The 24,267-nt window shown below is 39.9% G+C and overlaps 1 protein-coding gene across 6 annotated transcripts; it reads left to right on the forward strand.

Annotated features, from left to right (window-relative positions):
- The first annotated feature begins 6 nt into the window (after nt 1-6).
- Nucleotides 7-22,024, forward strand: ZNF557 (zinc finger protein 557). Of its 6 annotated transcripts, none has more exons than XM_037824419.1 (9): nt 7-319; nt 865-955; nt 6,011-6,210; nt 11,120-11,240; nt 12,271-12,347; nt 12,993-13,119; nt 13,598-13,696; nt 14,215-14,297; nt 14,770-22,024. In XM_037824419.1, the coding sequence occupies exons 4-9, from the start codon at nt 11,210-11,212 to the stop codon at nt 15,550-15,552; spliced, it is 1,200 nt and encodes a 399-aa protein (XP_037680347.1). In that variant the 5' UTR covers nt 7-319; nt 865-955; nt 6,011-6,210; nt 11,120-11,209; the 3' UTR covers nt 15,553-22,024. The 6 variants fall into 6 exon arrangements, with proteins under 6 accessions (XP_037680347.1, XP_037680346.1, XP_037680350.1 ...); XM_037824421.1 differs by having other exon boundaries at nt 46-68; XM_037824418.1 differs by lacking the exon at nt 6,011-6,210.
- The last annotated feature ends 2,243 nt before the right edge of the window (nt 22,025-24,267 follow it).

Consider the following 24,267-nt stretch of genomic DNA (forward strand, 5'->3'; position numbering starts at 1 on the left):
AGCTAGTCCCGCCTTCTCTCGGTACCCGAAGGTCAGCGCCTTAGGCCTTGCGTGAGGAGCGGTACTCGGTGAGCGGCGGGCGGGCTGGGGCTCTTGTCGGAGTCCAGAGATGGGAGCGGGCCTCGGGCATCCACCTTCCGCTGTACGGCGTCCTTCACGGGATTCACGTTTCCTCCTCCGGGGCCTCAGGCTGTTCACTCAGGTCAGCCGGTGATTGCTTTTGCCTCCCGCCTCGGGGCACTGCCGCCTTCTGCTCCTCAGAGAGCCCCCATCATCCTCCCTACCCGTGGTCCTCACCCAGGGTGATCCTGCCCCCCAGGTAACTTTTTGCAATTCCTGGAGACATTTTTGGTTGTCACAAAATAGGGGAGAGGGGATGGGCTTTGCTACTGGCATCTGGTAGGTGGAAGCCAGAGATGCTGCTAAACATCCTACCATGCGCTGGACAGTCCCCCAAGACTAAGAATTATCCAGCCTCAAATGCCCATAGTGCCCAAGTTAGGAAACTGCTCTAGGGCCTAAAAATCTCTGAAGTCCTGAATAATCTGCAAATTATTAAAAATTCAAGTGAGTCACCTATAGGGCCACCGAGCGACAGGATGTTTAAAGTGGCTGGAGTCATCATAAAATCTGTTCAGCCCAATGAGTTGAGCAAGTCAAATGTACAGCTCTAATCTGTTTTCTCCCATCTTGGGGAGCAAGTGGCTGGATAGAAGTCAGGTAAATCCAGTCACAACCAACAGGCTGGCCCTTATGACACATTAAATCAGTAAATATGAAAAAGGTGATTGGTGTGGTCTTTATATCCAACAATTGTATTACTCTCTATAAAAGATCTCTACCTTGGTGCCTTTTCTTCCCCAGAAAAGAAAAGCATCTTTCAAGCTCAGATTTGTTTTGAAACTATCCTCAAGTTCCACCTCTCCTCACTGATTCTGGATTTCTGTATGACCAGGTAAGTACTGTGGGGAACTGGCCTCAACAGGGTTCCAGAGGCCCTCCCACATGGAGAACTGCTAATGGGCTTTCCTGTGTTCAGGTTGTAAATACAAGAAGTCAATAAGAGTGAGGGTATCTTAAAGATTATTTATGTTTGATGGATTATAATCAAGGGAAAGACACAAAGGTGTGTATGTGTGTAAATAAGTCAGTAAATACAGCTATGTGCTAATAAGTACACACAAAATAAATGTGTAAATAACTGTAAATATGTGTAACTGTAGAGAAATAATACAGGTTTTCACACATGCCATAATACCAAAGAATTTCAGGATTTTATGTATAAATATAAATACATAAGTTTTTGTATGTATATGGAGTATTACAAGTCTTCCTATTAAGGACATGTGCAGGTTTATGCTGCAGTATTTGTCAAGCAAGTTCTACTTGACTTCCAAAGGCCAACAATCCCCTACAAAGCTTAGAAATAGAAGTGCATCCAGGGGGAAAAAATAATTTAAGCTTTCTTATCTTAGTAATAAAAATTTAAAATTGAGTTGACCAGCAACCAGATGTGTTTTGAACAGTGAATTTTTTTTGTAATGAGATTCAAAATCGTTTTAGAGAAATATTAAGCAACAACTTAGGGCAGGGCACTAGTTTCCAAAAAGAATGTACTTTGGTGTTTTATTAATTGTATGTGTATGTGTGCCTTTTTCATTTTAGCTTTCCTGTAATATGCTTAAGGGGAATGTTTGCTTGTCATTCAATAAATATTCCTTAAGTGTATAATTTAGGGTGACTGTATAAGGCAGGGTGCTGCAGAGACAGAGCCAATAGATACATGAATATACAGTCAATCCTCATTATTCACAGATTCTGTATTATAAATTTATTTACTTGCCAAAATTTGTTTGTATTCCCCAAATCAGTACTTACTGTGCTTTTGCAGCCATTCATGGAGACATAAGAGTGGCAAAACATTTGGGTCACCCAGTGTGCACGTTTGCAGCTGAAGTCAAACGTGGTGATACACCGCCTTCTTGTTGCAGCTGACATACTGTAAACAAGTGTCTTTTTGATGGTCTTTTTTGTGCCATGTTTTACATATTTTTTGCTTTGTGTTGATGATTTTACTGTTCAAGATGGCTCTCAAGTGTAGTGTTGAAATGCTGTGTAGTGTTCCTAAGAGCAAGAAGGGTGTGATGCACCTTACAAAGAAAACTCATGTATTAAGGAAGCTTTGTTCAGGTCACAAGCTAGAGTGCTGTTGGTCGTGAGTGTGATGTTGATGAATCAACAATATATATGAAATAAAGAATCTTTAAAAAGAAATTCAAAAAAACATGGTTATATATTGATCAGTTGATTAAAACATTGTGACCAGAGAATTGTAGGAACTTAATCCTTTATTTGTCCTGGGAACAGTGCTCCCATATTCACTAATCCAGTGTTTGCAATGACTTTATGCAACGTAACTACTGCAAATGATGATAATCACCTGTACATATTAAGAGATTTGTTTTAAGGGATTGGCTTACATGAGTGTGGAAGCTAGCAAGTTTGGAATCTTTAGGGCAAGCCAGCAGGCCAGAAACACAGGCAGGATTTCTATGTTACAGTCTCAAAGCAGAATTCCTTTTGTTCCAAGAAACCTCCGTTTTTACTTTTATGGCCTTCAACAGGTTGGTTGTGGTTCAGTGACATTGTTGAAAATAATCTTCAGTACTTATTAAACTCCAGTGATTATAGATGTTACTCACAACCATAAAATATCTTCACAGCAACATCTAGACTAGTGTCTGAACAAATAACTGGGCACTGTACCCTAGCCAAGTTGACCTATAAAATTAACCATCATACCCACCATCCCAGTTTGTACAGTACTGAGGAGTTTGCCAGGACACAGGACATTGAATGTTAAAACCAGGACACCAAAGTGTCTATCAATGGATGAATGGATAAACAAAATATGGTCTACACATACAATGGAATATTATTCAGCCATAAAAAGGAATGAAATTCTGATACATGCTGCAACATGGATGAACCTTGAAGACTTCATGTTGAATGAAATAAGCCAGATATAAAAGGACAAATAGTGTATGGGATCATTCTAATGTATCATTCTAATATATGGAATAATTAGAATATGCAATTCATAGAGTCAGAAATTAGAATACAGGTTACCAGGGGTTGGGGTAGGGGTGGGAAATGGGAGTTTAATTGGTATAGAGTTTCTGCTTGGGGTGATGGAAACGTTTTGGTGATGAATGGTGTTAATGGCAGCAGAACAGTGTGAATGTTATTAATACTACTCAGTCCTATACTTGAGAGTGATTTAAATGGGGTATTGATGTTGTATATATGTTACCATGCAAAGAACTTAAAAAAAAAAACCCATAGAACTCTACAACACAAAGAGTGAACCCTAATGTAAAGTATGGACTATAATTAATAAGTATTATAATTATTGGTTTCTTCACTTGTAATAAATGTACCACACTAATGTAAAATATTAATAATAGCAAAAACTACATGTGTGGAAGTAAAAAAGTAGGACAGTGCTAGGCAAACCAGGACAGTTGGTTACCTCCATAAGCCAGGCTGTGTATCATGCAAACACATTCATATTTGTAGTGCTACTCTGTGGGTTACATGCCTTTAAAAATCTACTTTCAATCATGTTCACCTTCAATGCAGCACTGATACTTATAATCCCATTAATGAAACATCATTACTGCCGTCCATTCCCATACCTTTAAGTTCACCCTCATTATGTCTTTTATCATGTCTTTATATATTAGATTATCATTCCCACTTCACTAGTTTCTGTCTGTCTCTAGGTCCCCTATATTCTACATTATAAGACACTGATTTTACATTGTTCAACGAATTCACATTAGTTGCCTCCGTCTTAACGGCCGTTGTGATTATGTCAGGCCCAAATGAATTATCTGAGCTATCTCTCCATCTCAAGATCCTTAACTTAATCATATCTGCAAAATTCCTTTTGCCATGTGAGGTATATTTGCAGATACCAGGGATTTGGACACGGACCTCTTTGGGGAGAGGAGGAGGATTATTCTGTCTACCACAGAGGCCCAGAAGTTGGAGACCTCTGGGAACTGTGTAGATTGAGAGGCTCCAGGTGGGAGCGCAGGAACATGCCAGAGATTCCCACTCCAAATAACAGTGAATGGCTGCTTATTGGGGATGGCACCAATAACCTCCTTCCCTGCTCAGCATTGACTCAGTTAAGAGCTGAGCAAATGTGTACGGTAGCTGATGCAAACAATAATCAAGCCAAAAAGAAAAAAAAACAATGAAGCCTTTAATTACTGCAAGAGGTTAACCCGAAGAAAAAGCACTGGCTCCATTCTGTTCAATTTCCCCCCATGCATTGGCGTCACCTGGCAAGAGTCAGGTGGTTCAGCACAGACATGGGGCCTTCTCACTGCCCAGTGGGCCCAAACAAAAGGCTCCTGCAGTTTTATGGACCTGGGAGCTGGGCCAAGAAGAGGCAGGGAGGGTGGGGGTTGGAGGTAGCAGTGGAACAGTTCTGAGTCAGAGTTGAAAGAAATGGAGAAATGTCTTCACGTTTTCCTCTTTCTCCCTGCCATGAAGGAAGTCTCCACAGAAGTGCCTTGGGAATGGCCTGGGTGTATGAATTCAGATATCAGTAAGAGCATGCCCAACTAGGGGAGCCTGAGTCCTTGATAGCATCTCCCTTCAGAGACTGCAGTACACTGGCTGTGCACCACGTCTGTGTGGGGAGGGCAGCTTTCCCCATGAAGCCTGTCGGGTAAAGCCTTTGCAATACCTGTGGTCGTGCCTAAAAAGTCACCTGTAGGGTTTTGGCCAGAAACCCTACTCCTCATACTCCTTTCTGGAATCTCTCCTTCGCCTTAGGTTGGGGGGTTGGGTGTCAGGAAGCCAACATAAATTCCCTGGGCAAGAGGTTTTGAAGTGGACCAGAGCTGGCTGTGTTACATATCAGTTCATATCCCTTTAAGGGATTTTTTAGCTGCTCTGCCTTTCCTAGATAGCAACCCCTTTACTCCCACCCCTCTTGGCAACTTTTTTCTACCTGGTCCAAATTCACTATTAGTATCCCTGATTCCCCTCCCTGCCCACACACACATGCACTTTACTGCTTTTATATTCTGAGTGCATGGAAAACACAGAGACCTCAGGAAGCCGGCCCCGATGAATGGTGAGTGCAGCAGAGAGCCAGGCTCATGCAGAGACTGAGGGAAGGCTGAAATTGCATCCAGGCTGCAAATGTCTGTTTGAAGACTGTCTTTCACCTTTGAGGAGAAAGTGGAAAAAGAGGGTGTAGAAAATTGAGATTTCAGGTTGCTCTCCAGCCCTAGCCTAGAAAAAAAGACCTTTCTCTCCCAGGACAGTGGCTTTTAAAGTCATTATCTCTTGGGTCCTGGGGAAATATGAGATCTACTGAGGCTTGTTGTCATTATGGTTGTATTATGGCTATTGTTAGTCATTGTCTAGGTTAGGGATTAATAGAATTGGTCATCTCAGAGTGTGTGTGCTCTGTTAGAACTAAGATAACCCTGTGCAGTCAGGCTTAGTTGAAGATCATCAGGGTTCTGCCCTCCTGGACAGCATTTGATGCAATTAGAACATTAATCTGATTCCAGGTGAGAGGTTTCTTTCTTATGAACATTGATACCCAGTTCAAGGGAACTTTTCAAACAGTAAGTAGGAAGGAAGGGTGTGTGGAGTTCTCAGAGGCAAAACTGTGAGCTGAACAAAGATTGTGTTGCCTTTCCTTAACTTCAGGGTTCTGTACTACTCCAGCAAAGGACTGAAGGTCTGCTCCATTGGAAGCTCAGAGCAGCTGTGTGGATATGTTTGATTCTATAACTCCAGGGAAAGGAGGTCTATATAAAAGCCAGCCTCTGCCTCCTTCTCTGAGCTGTTCAAGTGGATCAATTCAACTATTTATTTCTTTCCTTTCTTTTCCTATGAAAATAAAAAAGGAGTTGCCTCATAGTCTCTGTTTTGTCTGAGAGATTTTTTTCTTTTCTCTTTCCATGTGAAAATATAGTATGAGGTTGAGAGTGTTGAATCCAAGAAGATGCTGGACCCCCAAATAGGCATTCCAGCTATTTCATTACAGAAGCATTGTGGCTGCGGAGTTCTCAAGAAATGAAATGGGTATACTGATGATGACCAGATATTCAGTTTGCATTGGAAGAAACTTTAATCTAGAGCAGATGTCAGCTACCTTTCCCTGTAAAGGGCCAGGTAATAAATATTTTTTTTTACTTTGCGGACCATACAGTCTCCGTCACAGCCACTCAACTCCACCATTGTAGTGTGAAAGCAGCCACAGACAATATGTAAACAAATGGCATGACTCTATCCCATATCCCTTCTACTCCCCTATTAACAATCACTAGCATTGGTGTAATACATTTCTTACTCTTGATGAAGAAATATTAAAATATTACTGTTAACTATAGTCCATAGTTTGCAATAGGTACATTTGCCCCATGCCACTCTATTATTAACTCCTTGTAATAGTGATGTACATTTGTTCTAGTTCATGAAAGAACTTTTTTATATTTTTACTGTTAATCACAGTCATCATCCACCCAGGATTTACTGTTATACGATCCCATGTTTTAACCTCTAGCTTTCCTTCTGGTGACATGCATGACTCTAAACTTATCCTTTCCATCACATTCACCATAGTGTGCTACCATCCCCTCTATCCATTTCAAAACATTTAAATTGAACCTAGTTAAAAATTCTGCACCTATTAAGCACCCACTCCCCATTCTCTAGACTTATTCTATCTTCTGGTAACCTATATTCTAGATTTTATCTTCTGTGAGTTGACATATTATAATTAGTCGTATTAGTGAGACCATACAGTATTTGCTTTTGTTTCTGGTTTATTTCACTCAACATAATTTCCTCAAGATTCATCCATGTTGTCGTGTGCTTCAGGACTTCATCCCTTTTTACTGCTGAATAATACTCCACTGTATGTTTATACCACATTTTGTTTATCCATTCATTAGTTGTGCACTTCAGTTGTTTCCATCTTTTGGCAATTGTGAATAATGCCACTATGAACATTGGTGTGCAAATGTCTGTTCGCATCCCTCCTTTCAGGTTTTCTGTGTGTATATTGAGTAGTGGAACTGCCAGATCATAAGGCAGCTCTATACTTAGCTTCCTGAGGAACTGCCAAACCATATTCCACAATATGGCTGTACCATTTTATATTCCCACCAGCAGTGAATAAGTGTTCCTATTTCTCCACATCCTCTCGAACATTTGTAGTTTAATTCTGACTTAATTTTACACTTTTCTTAACTTTTTATTTTATATTTGCCTCTTCTCTGTTATACTGAAAATACTGGATCCTAATAACAGTTAATTTATTTAATGAATAGTATTCTCCTTCAGTTTATATTTTAAAAATTATACTCAGAAGTGTTGCTGTCCTTACCCAGCATTCCCAATTCTGGAAATACACTCCAATGTAAACCTCCCAAAATTCAAAATAACATAAACAGAAGGTTATTCATTGTACCATTGTTTTGAAGAGCAAAAGACGCAAAATAACTCAAATGTCTATCAATAGGAAACAGGTTGAATCTGCAGTTCTTTTAGTTTCCTAGGCTGCCATAACAAAGTACTGCAAACTGGATGGCTTTAATCCACTGAAATTTACTATCTTAACAGTTCTGGAGGCTAGAAATCTGAAATCAAGTCAGGGGTAATGTTCCTCTGAAACCTGTAGGGAAGTATCCTTCTTTTCCTCATCCTAGCTTTTGGTGGTTTGCCAGCAATCCTTGGTGTTCCTTGGTTTGCAGCTGTAGCACTTCAGTCTCTGCCTACATCATCACTTGGCATTCTCCCCTGGGTCTGAATGTGTCTATGTCCGAATTTCCCTCTTTTTATGAGGACACCAGTTATATTAATTTGGAACCCATTGTAGTCCAGTTTGATCTTATCTTTAAAAACCCTGTTTCCAAATAAGGTCACATTCATAGACTGGGTGTTAAGACTTGCACATATCTTTTGGGGGTGCACAATTCAAACCATAACAGAAATATAATTGGTTGTAAAGTCCTGTGAAATGATTCTTTTTCTTCTGTTTGATCATGTTTCCAATTTGTTATGCAGTTAGATTCATTTAATTATTTTCCATCTTGACAATTGTAGTTGTATTTTTAAAAATATGGTTCCAAAGTCAAAACTATATCTAAAGGCATATTAAAGAAAGTCTCAATTCCATTACTGAATCCCTTTCTCAATATTCTCCCACTCCTATTTGTTACCTTTTACATTCATTTTTTAAAATTCTCAGCATTTTTGCATATATAAGCAAATAAAGATGTTGTGTGTCTGTATTTTTATGTATATATATTTATATTCTGTCCCTTCCCTTCTTATAAAAAGAAACTTTCCATATACACTGCTTTGTACCTTGATTATTTTTTTACTTAACTTTATTGCAGATACTATCAGTACCTAGACATCTTTTCAATCTTTATTATGACTGCATGATTCTCCAATTTGTAGGTATTCTGTAGTTTATTCAACCAGTTCCCTGCAGATGGTCACTTGGGTTTGTTCCAATCTGTTGCTATTATAAATAATGCCACAGTGAATAATCTTACCTGTGTCTTTAGGGATTTTTGTATCTTTGAGATAGACTTCCAGAAATGGGATTGATGAGAAAATGTTTTCACAGTTTTGCTTGACATTGCCAAATTTCCTTTTATAGGAGTTGTACACCAGTAGTGTATGAGAATTCCTTTCAATACAGCCTTGAAATAGAGCTTAATGTCTTTTGTACCTTTGTTGATATAATAGGTAAGAAATGGTGTCAGTGTAGTTGCAATCTGATTCTGTTATTGTGAGTAAAGTCATTGGTGATTCTACCTAGGGTGTGGTCCTTGAGATGGTAATGGTAGAAATCAGATTGCACTTGTTGAAGAGTGAGTGGAACATGAGGAAATGAGACAGGGAATGAAATACATTTTGAAAAACCTTGGCTACAAGAAGGAAGGGAGACGAGGCAGTAAATGGAAAGAAAACTGTGCTCTTTGGATGGAAAAATACTGGGTCAGATATGAATGATAGTAGAGTGGCAGAGGTTGAAGGGAAAGAATACGTAAGAGTTGATCATTGGTATAAAACTCCTTCAACAAGGCAGGAGAGATTGAACACAACAGAGATGCAGAGTAGGCCTTATAGAGAAAGGAAGACAACTCTTTGTAACAGGAGAGATAGAGGAAACCATGATACTGATTGCACTTTTGATTGCAAGACAGGATTCTCATGATTATTACTGTGATAAGTAGGATGCAGGATCATTTGCTGAAAGTGAGAGCATATTGTTATCTATTTCTGCATGAAATATTACCGCCAAACTTAGTGACTTAAAACAGTAATCATTGTTTATCATCCCTCACAGTGTCTGTAGTTCAGGAATTCAGGAGTGGCTTACCTGAAAAGTTCTGACTTGAGGACTTTCATGAGTTTGCAGCATAATGGCAGCTGGGGCTGCCATCACTGGAAGACTCAACTGGTGCTGTTGGATTCACTTCCAGGGTAGTTCACCCACATCACTGGCAAGTTAGTGCTGCTGTTGGCGGGAGGCCTCAGTTCCTCTCCATATAGGCCTCTCCTCAGGGCTGCTTTGCAGCATAGCAACTGCCTTCCCTTAGAGTGAGCAATCCAAAAGACCAAGGTGGAAGCTGCAGTGTCTTCTAGAACCTGGCCTTATAAGTAACTCACTGTTACATCAGCAGCATTCTATTGGATCATACAGATCAGCCCTAGTTCTGTGTAGGACAGGACTGCATAGGAGTGTGAATACCAGGAGGCAAGGATCATTGAGGGCTATTTTGGAAGCTGGTTGCTATGAGGGAAAAGTTGAGAATGCATGAGGTTTAAAGAGATGAGAGAAAATTTGAAGTGGATTTTGGATGAGTAGGAGGCTACATTGACTTGCCCTGCAGCATGGAGGGTCTTTTACATGTTGATGACTGTGGTTTTCTAGGGGTGGCAATATTACTTTCTTGGCCAGGCTGGTCTGCCCAAATGTTGTCATGGGGTAGGCAGATAATTGGAATCATTCCTGATTGGCTGGTGCAAAAGTAAGAGGTAGAAACAAGGAAATTTGTTGAAATGAGGGACAATGAAATCTGAGCTAAATATGAAATGTGGAGAGGTGGTGGCTGGTGGATAGCAAGAAAGTAGGAGAGTGAGTAGACTGAGATATTTTTAATGGTAAGAGATCTATGTGCTGAGAGAAAATGGTGCAGTGGTATAAGAGGTTAGTTTCAAAGAGAAATTTTTGAACTTTTGTTCCAGATGGTGTAACTTTCAGGTGATGACCAAGTCTAGGGTGGTACCCATGGAAATATGTGGCCAGGTGAGGGTCTTCACAGACTCCAAAGTCATCCCCATAAGACGGGTTTGGAGGTTGAAAGGAATGATGGCAGTAAGGATTCAATGTCTTGAGGGAATGTGGGGTTGTAGCAGGGAATGTGTTATGACAATGTAGATGAGAAGAATGTTACATGAGACTCAGTAAAGCTGAGGTTTTAAAAGGGAGTGGAGCAGTAATGAACTGGTTGTACCATGGGGATGGAGGGAAAAAAGTTTTGTCATCACATGGCCCTGAGTTCATAACCTGCTATATAAAGACCCAGGATCAAAGAGAACTCTTGCATTCTGAAGGAGAATATCTTAGTTTGCCAGGGCTGCTATAACAAAGTACAACAGACTAGTTGCCTTAAAACAGCAGAAATATATTACCTTACAGTTCTAGAGAACAGAAGTCCAAACTCAAGGTGTCATTCGGGCCATGCTTCTTCTTGAAGAGGAGAATCCATTCCATTCCTCTTCCTGGCTTCAGTTGGGTGACCAACAATCCACCTGTCTCTCTGTATCCAAATTTCCTCTTCTTTCAAGACACTAGTCATGTTGGATTAGGGATCACCCTAATCCATTTTGGTATCAAAGATCCTGTTTACAAATTGGGTCTTATACACAGGTCTTATTCATGTTTTAGGGGGGACACAGTTCAATCCATAACAGAAGATAATGGTGAGCAAGCTAAAGTAGAGTTGTACTCAGCAGCCTGGGAGGCCATGAAAACCTAGTATTTTCCCATTTATTTCAGATCCCTATCCTGAGTATACTGAGTGGAAATAAGAAGAGAACATCTCAATCCCTGCTGCGCTCTCCAGAAATTTACTGTTTGAATCACAGGATGGCAGCTATTGTTCTGTCACCCACTTGTGGTAAGTCTTTGGGTCCATGCAAACCCTCAGAGTCCAGGCTTTCAAGGCCCCAGGACCCCCACACAGAGTGGGTACAGGGGAAGGAACTGAACAGCAATGGAGGAGGGTTGGGCAGAGCAGGTGAGGTGGGAGTGGAGCTGAGAAGCCCTGAAGGTTGTTGGTATCAAATTGAGCAGCTCTTGGTATTCAGAACTTAGGTGGTTTGAATGTCTGTGCATCTGTCACCTATGTGGTTGTTTTAGTTTCCTTTGGCTGCTCAAGCAAATACCATGCATGGATCAGCTAAGTGATGGGGATTTATTAGCTCACAGTTTTGAGGCTAAGAGAAAGTCCAAAGCAAGGTGTTATCAAGGTGATGCTTTCACCCTGAATACTGTGGTGTTCTGGGGCTGGCTGCTGGCGATCCTTGATCCTTAGTTTGTCACATAGCAAGGCACACGATGATGCCTCCTGATCTCTCCTTTCTTTTCTCGGTTCCATTGATGTTCAGCTTCTGGCTGCTCCCTCTGTCTTTATGTCTGAATTTCATCCCACTTATAAAGGACTCCAGTAATAGGATGAAGACCCATTCCAATTGAGGTGGGCCACATCCACATCTTAACTGAAGCAACCTCATCAAAGGGTCCTACTTATAGGGTGTTTATTCACATAGGCATAGATTAAGTTTAAGAACATGTTTTTCTGCTGTACATACAATCCATACCGCCACAGTGGTCTATGTATAGGAGCTTTTGAATTATATCTTTAAATATTTTTATAAATTTGGTGATACAACAGTGATGTCCCTCTGAACTTCAGTTTCTTCATCTGTGAAATGGGAATAGTAATCTCTTCCTCCAGTGCACTGCATGGTTGTGTTTGTGTATGTATGGACGTATGGATGCCTGTGTGGGTGTGCTCACGTAAGTGTTTGGATGGGTATATTGTGATATGGTCAATCACCATCGGTTAGGTAGGGATGCTTCCGTATTTGTAAAAGTTAGAACATAAGGCAAGCCTGGATTTTTGTGACTTATTTCTTTGTCTCTAGCTCAGTCTTATTCCCTTTACCCAGTGTCACATGAGAAAGGATCCAGAGAGGACAAAGGATTGGTCAACTGGTATCAGGTAAGTCCAGATATTCCTTTTAACAGATCATTATTCCTTTGACCAGAAGTTGGACTTATTATTTTTCAATGGCCTTGAACCTCACAGCCAAACTAGGTCCCCAGGCATTCCCCAGACCTTCAGGATGGTAGGTAAGAGACTTTCTAGAAAATGGCAGTGTATCTCAACATTCACTACATTCTTCAAATCTTCCTCTAGGGTCACTGTGTACATTCATGTTCTGCTGAGTGTTTTAATGGAAAGCCAAAGAAAGAGGTGACCATGACCTAAACTCAAGCAGTTGTGATATCCATGGGGAAGTAATTTATTTATTTACCAAGTATTTCTCTGATTTGTGCAATGTCTTGGGCTATGTTCAACTCTGGAGATTGAAGGAATAAGATTGCAGGAGCTCCTAGTCTAATACTGGATAAAGAAACTCACCTATGTCTTAGTGGTACATTTAACCTTGGGAGTGAGCATAGGTAGCCAGGAGATGAGCACTGAGGGCTGAGCCTGGAATCCAATGTGAGGAGACTTCAGAACCCTTCCCATACATCTTGGGCTTTAGGTTTCCCTTCCCCAGTTGTGTCAGCCTTTGCCCTCTTACTGTCATCATTAGTAAGGGCAGTCCTTGACTGAGCCATGATGTTTGCAATGGTTTAGGACTTGGTGACCTTCAAAGATGTAGCTGTGGAGTTCACCCAGGATGAATGGGCATTACTGAACCCTTCTCAGAGAACACTTTACAGAGATGTGATGCTGGAGAACTGCAGAAACCTGGCATCACTTGGTAAGGCTGACATCATTCCTGCATTTGTTGAATGCTTCAAGTAACAAGTCTTTCTTAAGCACTTGTGTTCTGGGGACTGTGATGGTGATTGAGAATATAGTAGTGAATGAGACAGACATGGTCCCTATCCTGATGGAACATGCTGTCTAGTGCCTTCCCTAGGAACTGAAGATCTATCCCTTACTGTAACTTGATTTTCTCCATGGTTAAAAACTTTTGGACTTCTGACAGTGTGTATTTGAACTTGGACATAGGTTCCTGGGACCAGTTATCTCTAGTCACCCTGAGTATTGAGTGAGGACACTGGTGTTTTTGTTCCTTTGCAAGAATTTGTTCTGCTCATTAGAATTTAGGCATCAGTATTTCACTGCTCCTAATGTCACACTTGCCAATCTTCAGAAGCATTGGCTTCAGTTTCAAGGAGGGGATTTTTATACCTTGCACAGTCCCCTTATATCGTGTGTCTTTTCTCCATGAGTAGGGAATCAAGTTGATAAGCCCAGTCTGATCTCCCAGTTCGAGCAAGATGACAAGGTATCAAGAAAAGAGAGAGGAATTCTCTCAGGTACCTGTCCAGGTGAGCAACAGGTTCCTTTGGGGAAGAGTTCTGACCAGTGACTGAGGGAGGGGGCTGTTGACATTAGGAAACTTCAATCAGGAAACTTTGTAAAATGCCCTTTTCTGACAAGAAGGCTGAGAGCATTTTATAAGAGCCTCCTCATGTACTTTCTTCTTTCCTTCATCTTTAAATAACCATTCATCATTTCATAGCATCAGGAGGGAAAAAAAAGACCTATTTCTTTTACTTCATAAATGTAAAAAATGTCATATGAGCCCTTTGTCTAGTTCCTTTCCACTTGACATTCCTGTTAATTCCTTTTTTTTTTTTTTTGGATATCTTAATCTTATCTTAATCTTCATATTGTTCTGTCAACATAAATCTCCTAGAATCTTTTGTATTAAATACCTAAAATTCTCAGACCCATGTCCTTTTCATTGCAAACCTCCTGAAAAACCCTGATTCTTCAATCTGTTTTTATTCATGTGTGCATTTATTTTCTCTACCAACGTAAATTTCTTCTCAATTTGTTTCAGATTTGGAAACTGTACTTAAAGCCAAAGGGTTAAATCCTAAGCAGGGCATTTTTAGAAAAGAACAGTCTAAACATGTGAAAATGGTAAGATTCACAGGAATGATTTTTGATATTCCATAATAAGAGAATGTGATTAGAATAGCCACAAAATAGCCAGGAGAGTCATTAAAGGCAAATGGCATTTACCCAAGAGAAAGTGGTGTCTCAGGAGAGACACTATGAAACCTGTGAATTGGTAGAAAAGTTTAACTTACCTCCAAATTTGTCTCTTTACTGAAAGTTCCCACAAGTAAAAATTGTCATAAATGTGAGTGTTTGAAACCTAAATTGGTCTGAAATTTATCAGAAAATGCTGTGTAAATATGATAAAGACTTGTGACAGAACATCCATTTTATTTATCTTTTAAGAACTTAAAACTGGGCAGAAACCATAAATGAGCACTGAAAGTAATAAAAACATTCAACATTATAATGTTACCCATAACATTATTTCTGGGGGAGAGAATTCCTGTGACAGCGTTGAATATTAAGAAAAATTTCATCTCTTTATCAACAGGACAGAAGTCACTTTGGAGTGAAACTCAATGAATGTAATCAGTGTTTTAAAGTGTTCAGCACAAAATCTAACCTTACTCAGCATAAGAGAATTCACACTGGAGAAAAACCTTATGACTGTAATCAGTGTGGAAAATCCTTTAGCAGTAGTTCTTACCTTACTGTTCATAAGAGAATACACAATGGGGAGAAACCCTACGAATGCAGTGACTGTGGGAAAGCCTTCAGTAATCCTTCATCCCTTAGACTGCATGTGAGAATTCACACTGGAGAAAAACCCTATGAATGTAATCAGTGTTTTCATGTCTTCCGCACTAGATGTATTCTCAAAAGGCACAAGAGAGTTCATACTGGGGAGAATCACTATGAATGTAATCAGTGTGGAAAGGCCTTTAGCACAAGCTCCTCCCTTACTGTGCACAATAGAATTCATACAGGGGAGAAACCTTATGAATGCCGTGACTGCGGGAAAGCCTTCAGGAAGCGCTCACATCTGACACAACATGTGAGAACTCACACTGGAGAAAAACCGTATGAATGTAGTCAGTGTGGAAAATCATTCAGCAGTAGCTTTTCTCTTACTGTGCACAAGAGAATACATAATGGAGAGAAACCCTATGAATGCAATGACTGTGGGAAAGCCTTTAATAATCTCTCATCTGTTAAGAAACACTTGAGAACTCACACTGGAGAAAAACCCTATGAATGTACTTATTGTGGAAAATCCTTCAGCAGTAATTCTTACCTTTCTGTGCATAAGAGAATACATAATAGGTCGGTATGAATGTGGTAACTGTGTAAAAGCATTCATTGATCTCTTACCATCAAATAACTTGAGAAAAATCACACCTGATGTATTAAATATCTGTCGCTGCATAAAAAGTTAACCCCAAAACCCAGTGGCTTCGAACAACAAACATTTATCTCCATTACTGTAGGTCAGGAACAGTTTAGCTATATGGTTATAGCTCAGGGTCTTTTATGAGGTTGGAGTCAAGAAGATAGCTGGAGCTGCAGTCATCCAAAGATATGATGGTTGAAGAGTCCACTTACAAGATGCCTAACTCACATGTCTGGCAAGTTAGTGCTGGTTGTTGACGACCAGCTGGCCTCAGTTCCTCACCACATAGATCGCTCCACAGGATGATTATCTTCTCAATATGACAACTGGTTTCCCCCAAAGCAAGTGATCCAGGAGAGAGAGCAGAATCCATAATGTCTTTTATAACCTATCATTGGAAGTGACATACCATCACTTCTCCCATACTCTGTTGGTCACCTGTATCAACCCTGATAGAATGCAGGAGGGAATTATACAAGTTTGAATACAAGGATGTAGAGATCATTGGAAGCCACCTGGGAGTCTGGCCATGAAATCAATGAAGAAAGGCCTTCAGCAAACCCTCATCCTTTAGGTAACATTTGGGAAATCAACCTAGAGAGAAACACTTTGAATGGCATCAATGTGGATGACCCTTCAGATGGAATATTAACTTTATTCTGCTCAGGAGAAATCATACAGGATGAAGATAACATGTATATAGGAAAAATGAGAAATCTTCCATTTATCCCTCCTTGTTCAAGGTGCCATGAGATAATTTTTTTAATATAAGCAATATGGAATAGCATTCAACATCTCATGATAACTCACTTTTGAGAGAAACCTTTTGCGTGCAACGTATTGTTAAAGTCTTCAACTAAAACTTTCCCCTTACTCTGCACAAACCCAAGGAATGCAATAGCTATAGAAAATCTTGCAGTGATATGTCGTCTCTGGGGAGGCACATGAGAATTCACACTAAGGTAAAAATCCTGTGAATGTCATCAGAATGGAAAAGCCTTTAGGGGACACTCATCCCTTAAGACATGAAAAATCACAGTACACAGGAACACTGTATATAAAGAATGGAAAAGCCTACAGAACAGACATTCATGTTACTAAGCGCAAGACAATACAGTTTTCTGAGATACTCAGAATTTAAAAACTGTGGAAAAGGCTGGTGTTCTATCATTCTTAAGGAGACATGAGACTTCACACTGAAGAAAAACCCGTTGAATTCCATCAGTATTGGAAAGCCTTCTGTTTTTTCACATTTCTTAGGAAACTTTGAGGCATCACGCTGCAAAAAAACTTGTGAATATAAAGGGAGTGAGGAAAATCCTTCAGCAATGCCACTTGCAGTAGGCAAAACATGAAAACTCTCCCTGGATGCAAAGCCAATGAATCTTCTTAATTGTGGTAAAGCTTCCAGTAACTCCTTTGCTGTACCTGTGAGTACTCAAATGAGAGAAACCTTCTAGGAACATCATTGATAAAGATACCTCAGCCTCTGCTTTTTACTGGGTGGCCTTAAAGTGATCTGTATTGGAAAAGAAAAGTACAAATGATACGACTGTGGGATTACCTTTATCAGTGTCTCATAATGTGATTAAGGCCACTAATTTTCAGTTTTTTAGTTCCAGTGTAAATTTTTATGACTATAACTATCCCTTCAAATAAACTTCAGATTGCATTACATAACTTTGATTATGCAATAAATCCATTATAATTAGCTCTTTAAAAATATCAGTACACTGCATGCTCAAAAACCTGTTTCTGAATACCTCCTGAGTGGCTTAGCTTGTCATAATGGGCGTTACACCATATCATACTTTTTTCTAATTTAAAAGCATTTTTTTCAGAGTACATGGTCTTTATGATATTGATTCTTTTTTTTAATGTTTCCTTTCTAGTATGGCAAATACTTGTTAGTTTCTTCCCAAATGTTCATTCTCCCCTATTTATTTACTAAAAATTTTAGAATTTTTTGTTCAGGTTGTCAATGAGCAGTACTGAAGATACCAGGCTTCAAGAGGTTTTGTCCCATCTTATGGGCCATAAGAAATAGGTAGAAGTCACTGGGGGACACCATCTTGCTTGTTCTGTTTTCCTTTCAGGTTACCCATTCTTGGGGATGTGATGGTTAATGGCTAGGTTATGGTATCCCCAGTTGTTTGGTCAGGCTGCTTGTTACTCTAAGGGTATTTTGTAGTTGGTATTTACATCTACAATCAGTTGATTGTGATCAACAAAGAAGATTGCCCTCAGTCTTGTGGGTGTATGGTGGCTTGGAGCTGTGTACCCCAGAACATGTTCTTAAACTTTGCCCATTCCTGTGGGTATGAGCCCATTGAAAATAGGACCTTTTGAAGAGATTGCTTCAGGTAAGTTGTGGCCCAGCTGAATCAAGATGGGTCTGTATCTTATTACTGAAGGAATTAGTGAAGGTCACAGAGAGACAGGGCTGGAGGGAGCAGCCAAAAACTGAAAGTCAACAAAACCCAGAAGAAAAAGGAGAAGGCAGGAGAGGCTACCATGTATATCATCATGTGACAGAAAAACCAAGTACCAGGGATTGCTGCAGCTAGCCCCAAATGCCAAGTCTTCTGAGAGAAAGCAAAGCCTTGATGACAACCTGACTTTGGAAACGAGAAGCTGAGAGCAGCAAAACCTGAAGAGAAGGAAGAGCAGATGCTGCCATGTACCTTGCCATACGGCAGAGGAGCCAAGGATCACTGGCAGCCTGTCTTCAGGAAGAAAGCATCGCTTTGTACCTTGATTTGAACATTTTCATGGCCTCAAACTGTAAGCTAATAGATTCCCATTGTTTAAGCTGACATATTTCATGAAATTGCTTTGAGCCATATTGGGAACTAACACACTGCTGTTAAAGTGAGGGCATTGGTTGGGAAGGAATAGAATCCTGAAAATTTGAATGGGGACATATGGATAGATCATCTTGAAGGTGGGGGCACTGAGCCCCTAGATTTGACTGAAGTCTTTGGAGGATAAGCCTGTAATTGCCTCCCTTGAGCAAGCAGATCTTCCACCTCCATCTAAGGAAATTAACCTTGTTTTGCTAGATGAACCTGTAGTAGAATCCCCCAAGGGAGCTGACTTGCAAGACACTAATTCCTTTCAAGACCCACCCTGTCACTTTTGTAACTAAATTAATGTCCCAGCAGACCCTGAAACGTGAAGTACAAAGTGTGACCCATGAAGAGGTGCTGTATACTCCAAAAGAACTGCATGATTTTTCCAATTCATACAGTCAGGAACCAGGCACCCTCCCTCCCCCGGTACCTGTGATTAACTTGTCTCATGCATTAAAATTTCAGTTTCCCATTATGCCACAACTAACCACCTAGACCCAAGTTTAAAATCCAACCTAATTTGAGCTGCCCATCATGACCTGGATGTTGTCTGGCCCTCCAAGCCATAAAGTTGAATGTGCACAGCAGCGATCCATCATCTAATAGAAGTGGTATGTATGAGATTGGGAGGCCTGAAGGCACAAGTAAGTTACAGAAGGAAGTGGCCCAAATGCTTATGGCCCCACTCCTGCCGAGTTACCTTCTGTATTCCAGACTGCAACTATAGCTTCTTGAGGAATTCCCCATGATCACTTGACTGAGGAAGAGAAAACTTGGTTCTGGTTTACTGAAAGTTCTGCATGACATGTAGGCACCACCCAAAAGTGGACGGCTACAGCACTAGAACTGCTTTCTGGGACATCCCTGAAGGATAGTACTGAAAGGGAATCCTCCCAGTGCACCTAGTTTATTTTGCTTGAAAGGAGAAATACAGGTGTGTTTGTATACCAATTCATGGGCTGTGGCCAATGGTTAGGCTGGACGGTCAGGGACTTCAAAGGACAGTTTGGAAATTGGGTGACAAGAAGGTCTAGGGGAGAGGTATGTGAGAAAACCTTTCTGAACAGGCATTAAAGTAACAAATGAAAAAAAGAATTGTTTCTCTGGTGAATGTTCACCAGATGGTGACCTCAGTAGAAGATAATTTTAATCAAGTGCATAGGATGATCCATTCTGTAAATACCTGTCAGCCTTTTTTCCCCAACCATTCCTGTCATTGGCCAATGGGCTGATGAGCAAAGTGGCCGTGGTGGTAGATATGGAGATTATGCAGGGGCTCAGCAACATAGAATTTCACAGGCCAACCTGGCTACTGCCGCTGCTGAGTGCTCAGTCTGCCAGCAGCAGAGACCAACATTCAGTCCACAGTACAGCACAATTCCAACCTGGTAGCATGTTGATTGTATTGGACCACTTCCATCATAGGTGGAAAAAAGGCATCATTTTGTTCTTATTAGAGCAGACATTCTGGATATGCGTTCACCCTCCCTGCCCACAATGCTTTTGCTGAAACTAACTTCATGGACTTATAGAATGCCTTATCTTCCATCATGGTATTCCACATGGCATTGCTTCTGATTGAGGAACTCACTTCACAGCAAATTCCACTGGCAGTGGGCCCATGCTTATGGAATTCACTGATCTTATAGTCCCCATCATTTGAAGCAGCTGGGTTGATAGGATGGTGGAATGGCCTTTTGAAGACTCAAGTACAATGCCAGCTAGATGGCAATACCTTTCAGGACTGGGCCAGTGTTCTCCAGGAGGCTGTACATGCTCTAAATCAGCATCCAGTATATGGTGCTGTTTCTCCCATAGCCAGGATTCAGAGGTCTAATAATGGGTGGAAATGGGAGTGGTATCATTCTCCATTACCCCTAGTGATCCACTAGAAAAAAAAAATTTGTTTCCCCACAACCTTATTCTCTGATGATCTAGAGGTCTTAGTTTCAAAAGGAGGAATGCTTCCACCATGAGACACAACAATGATTCTATTGATCTGGAAGTTAAGATTGCCACCAGTACTTGGGGCTCTTCATGTCTCTGAATCAACAAGCAGATAAGGGAGTTACTGTAGTGGCTGGGGTAATTGATGCTGATTACCAAGGATAAATGACTACTACCACACAATGGAGATATGAAAGAGTATGCCCAGAATACAGAAGATCCATTAGGGCATCTCTTCATACTGCCATTCCCTGTGATTAAAGTCAATGGAAAACTGCAACAACCCAATCCAGACAGCACTATTAATGTCCCATACCCTTCAGGAATGAAGGTTTTGGTCATCCTTCCAAGCAAAGAACTGTGACCAGCTGATGGGCTTCTGAGACTAAAAGGAATATAGAATTGGTAATGGAATAAAACAGTTATAAATACTAGCTTTGACTACATGTCCAGTTGCAGCAACAAAGACTGTGATTGTTACGAGTATTATTTATTTTGCTATGAATATATAAAGCATATATCTTTTTTCTTCCCTCTCTTACCCCTTTAGCATGTATCATGTTATATTAACTTTACATGATAATATTTAAGTGACAGGATATCAAAAATAGGAGTGAATATCACCAAGGACTTTCATCCTCCTCTGGGGAAGGGTTGGTGTGTATTTGATTGTATGCAACACAGTTGTATCATGTTAAGTGAAAGTATAACTATGTTATTTTCTTTATTTGGAGATTAAGCATAGTTTAAGATGTGTATGGGTACCAGTTGACAAGGACTGTGATGATTCATATCATGTGCCAACTTGGCTAGGTTATGATGTCCAATTTGGTCAAATATTTGCCTGCTTGTTACTATGAAGGTATTTCAGAAATGGAATTTTTATCTATAATCAGTTAATTGCGTCTATAATCAACCAAAGATACTGCCCATAATGTGGTGAATCTTCTTATCCAGTTGGAGGTCTTAAAAGCTAGAACTGAGGATTTCAGAAGTCAGAAGAGGAATTCAGATTGATTTCAGCATCACCTTTATTGGGATGTGCAGCTTTCATACTGCCCTACAGAGTTTAGACTTGCCAGCCCCCACAGCCATGTAAGCCAATTCTTTAAAAATATAAAAACATAAATAATATACACATACATATATGTATATATAGATATATGTACATAGACATAGCCATATATAGAGAGAAAGATGATCATATATAGAGATGATCTCCTATCAGTTCTGTTTCTCTGAAGAATCTTGGCGAATTCAGAGGACATAAGGCCCAGCATCGGGGAGATCCATCTTTTGACCAAACCAAGATCAGAGTAGCAAAAAATCACAATGATCTTGTCTCTCCAGCTTTTTATTGGTTGCATCAGCTCTGAATGCTTATTCCCAAACTTCTCCTTACACGGTTAAGTTAACCCCTCATGGTTGAAGCTGAAGTGTTTTTTATTGTTTGATTTTGAAGGTAGTGTTCCGTTAACATCCAGCTGAATACAATCCTTCACCGATAAACCATAGTTGGTCAGTTTTTGTAAATGCTCCATGTTTCTTTGAAAATGTGTATTCTTTAATTTTTGGGTACAGGGTATATGTCCATTAATTCAATCTTATTAATTGTATTTTCAGATGGCATATATACTTTGAGATTTTCTCTTTTGACCTTATTTAGTGACAAAGGTATGTTAAAATCTTCCACTAAGATTGTGGATTAACAAATTCTTTTTGTAATTCTGTTATTTTTGCATTATGGGTTTTGATACTTTGTAACTAGGTGCACACAGGGTTATATATTTTCTTGTGAATTGGTCCTTTTATAGAGACCATTTTTTTTCCACTGCAAAGAATTGTCATACATTACCAGTAAAATATCAAACATTTATATAGCACTTTCCATAGACCAGGAACTCTTCTAAGTGCTTTATGAATATTAAATACTTATTACAACCTTATAAAGTATGTACTATTGTTGCCAATTTACAGGTGAGGAGACTAGCACAGAATGTTATTTGCCAAAGTTCGCCATCTGTTTAAGTGGTACAGCCCAGATTTGGAACATGCTAAAACACGGATGAACCTTGAAGACATCATATTCAGAGGATTGTAGAAAGATGACAAAGTAGGAAGCTCCAGGATTCAATCCTTCCATCAGAACAACTATTAAATAAGCAGGAACTGTCTGAAGCAACTATTTTGAAACTCTAGAGGCCAGTAGAACACTACACAGTATCAAGGGAAGAGCAGGAAGAATGATAAAAGACCAGTAAATTACTCTCTAAATGGCAGTAAATGGCACCCGTTCAACACTCTGGTGGGAGGCTGCCATGTGGTCCAGGCCCTGGATAGCTCACTGATTGCAGAAAGGGATGTAAATCCTCCTCCATGAGACCAGGGATGGGCCTGGCCAATTTCTGATCATTGCTTTTGATTACTGACTTTGGGTAACTAGGGGCCTGGCTCTCAGGGTAGCCACTGTTCCGAACTGCCCCAGACAAAGACTGTGTGGGGAAGTTAGTTGAAGGGATGCATTTGCTAGGCAAATCAAGAAAGTTCACCCAATGTGAACATTTTCCAGGAGGGTTTCAACAACAGATTGAACCTAGAAAAGAAAAAATCAGTGAGTGAGCTCGAAGAGAAGACAATTGAAATGTGTCAGGCTGATGATCAGAAAGGAAAGAAATATGAAAAGTGAAAATAGCCTAATACACCTCTGAAACACCATCAAGTATACCACTATATACATGATGGGAGTTTCACAAGGAGAAGGAAAGGAGCAGAAAGAATATTCAAAGGAATAATGACAAAGAACTTCACAACCTTATCAAAAAATGTGAATATGCACAGGCAAGAAGCTGATAGAATACTGAACATAATATACATTAAAAAAAATACACCCTGTCATATATTGATCACACTATTGAATTAAAGGGCAAGGAGAAGGTTCTGAAAGCTATAAGAGAAAAGCAACATTTATGTACAGGGGAACCCCAGTTAGACTGAGTGTCAACCCACTTCTGGAAACAAGTGGGTTGACATAATTAAAGTGCTAGAAAAACAACTGCCAACCAAGAATTTTTTATCTGGTGAGACTTTCTTTAAAAATGAGAGATTAAGATGTTCCCAGATAAACCAAAGTTAAGGAAATTCATCACCTCTAGACCTGCCCTACAACCAATGCTAAAGGAAGTTCTTTGGAATGAAAGGAAAGGTGGTTCAAGGCAACATAAAGAAATAAAGACTTCCATTAAAAGTCACCTTTTGGGTAATTATAAATGCCAGTATTATTGTATTGTTTGATATGCAGCTTCACTTCTTAATACCTGTAGGTGCTAAAAATCCAAGTGCATAAAAAGTAATGATAAATCTATAGTTTTGGACAGACAATTACAAATATAAGTGGTAAAAAATACAAAAAAAAAAGGTGGGGGGATGCAGGGTATAGGAAAAGGGTATGCATAAGCTATTGAAGTCAAGTTGGGATCAAACCAAATATGATTGTTATACATATAGGATGTTAAATTTTAATACCATGGTAACCACAATGATAATATATGAAAATATATCCAGATGGAAAGGAGAATGCACTGAATATGGTATGTTCCAGTTTGCTAATGCTGCCATTATGCAAAATACCAGAAATGGATTGGCTTTAATAAAGGGGTTTATTAGGTCACAAATTTACAGTTCCATGGATATAAAAGTTTCCAAACTAAGGCATCAACAAAAGAATACCTTCACTGAAGAATGGCTGATGTGTCCAGAACACCTCTGTCAGCTGGGAAGGCACATGGCTGGCATCTGCTTTCCCTTGCTCCTGGGTTCTGGTGTCAAAATGGCTTTCTCCAAAATGTCCCTGGGCTTGTCT

Source organism: Choloepus didactylus (genome assembly GCF_015220235.1).
Source record: "Choloepus didactylus isolate mChoDid1 chromosome 25 unlocalized genomic scaffold, mChoDid1.pri SUPER_25_unloc2, whole genome shotgun sequence".
NCBI classification, from domain to species: Eukaryota; Metazoa; Chordata; class Mammalia; order Pilosa; family Megalonychidae; genus Choloepus; species Choloepus didactylus.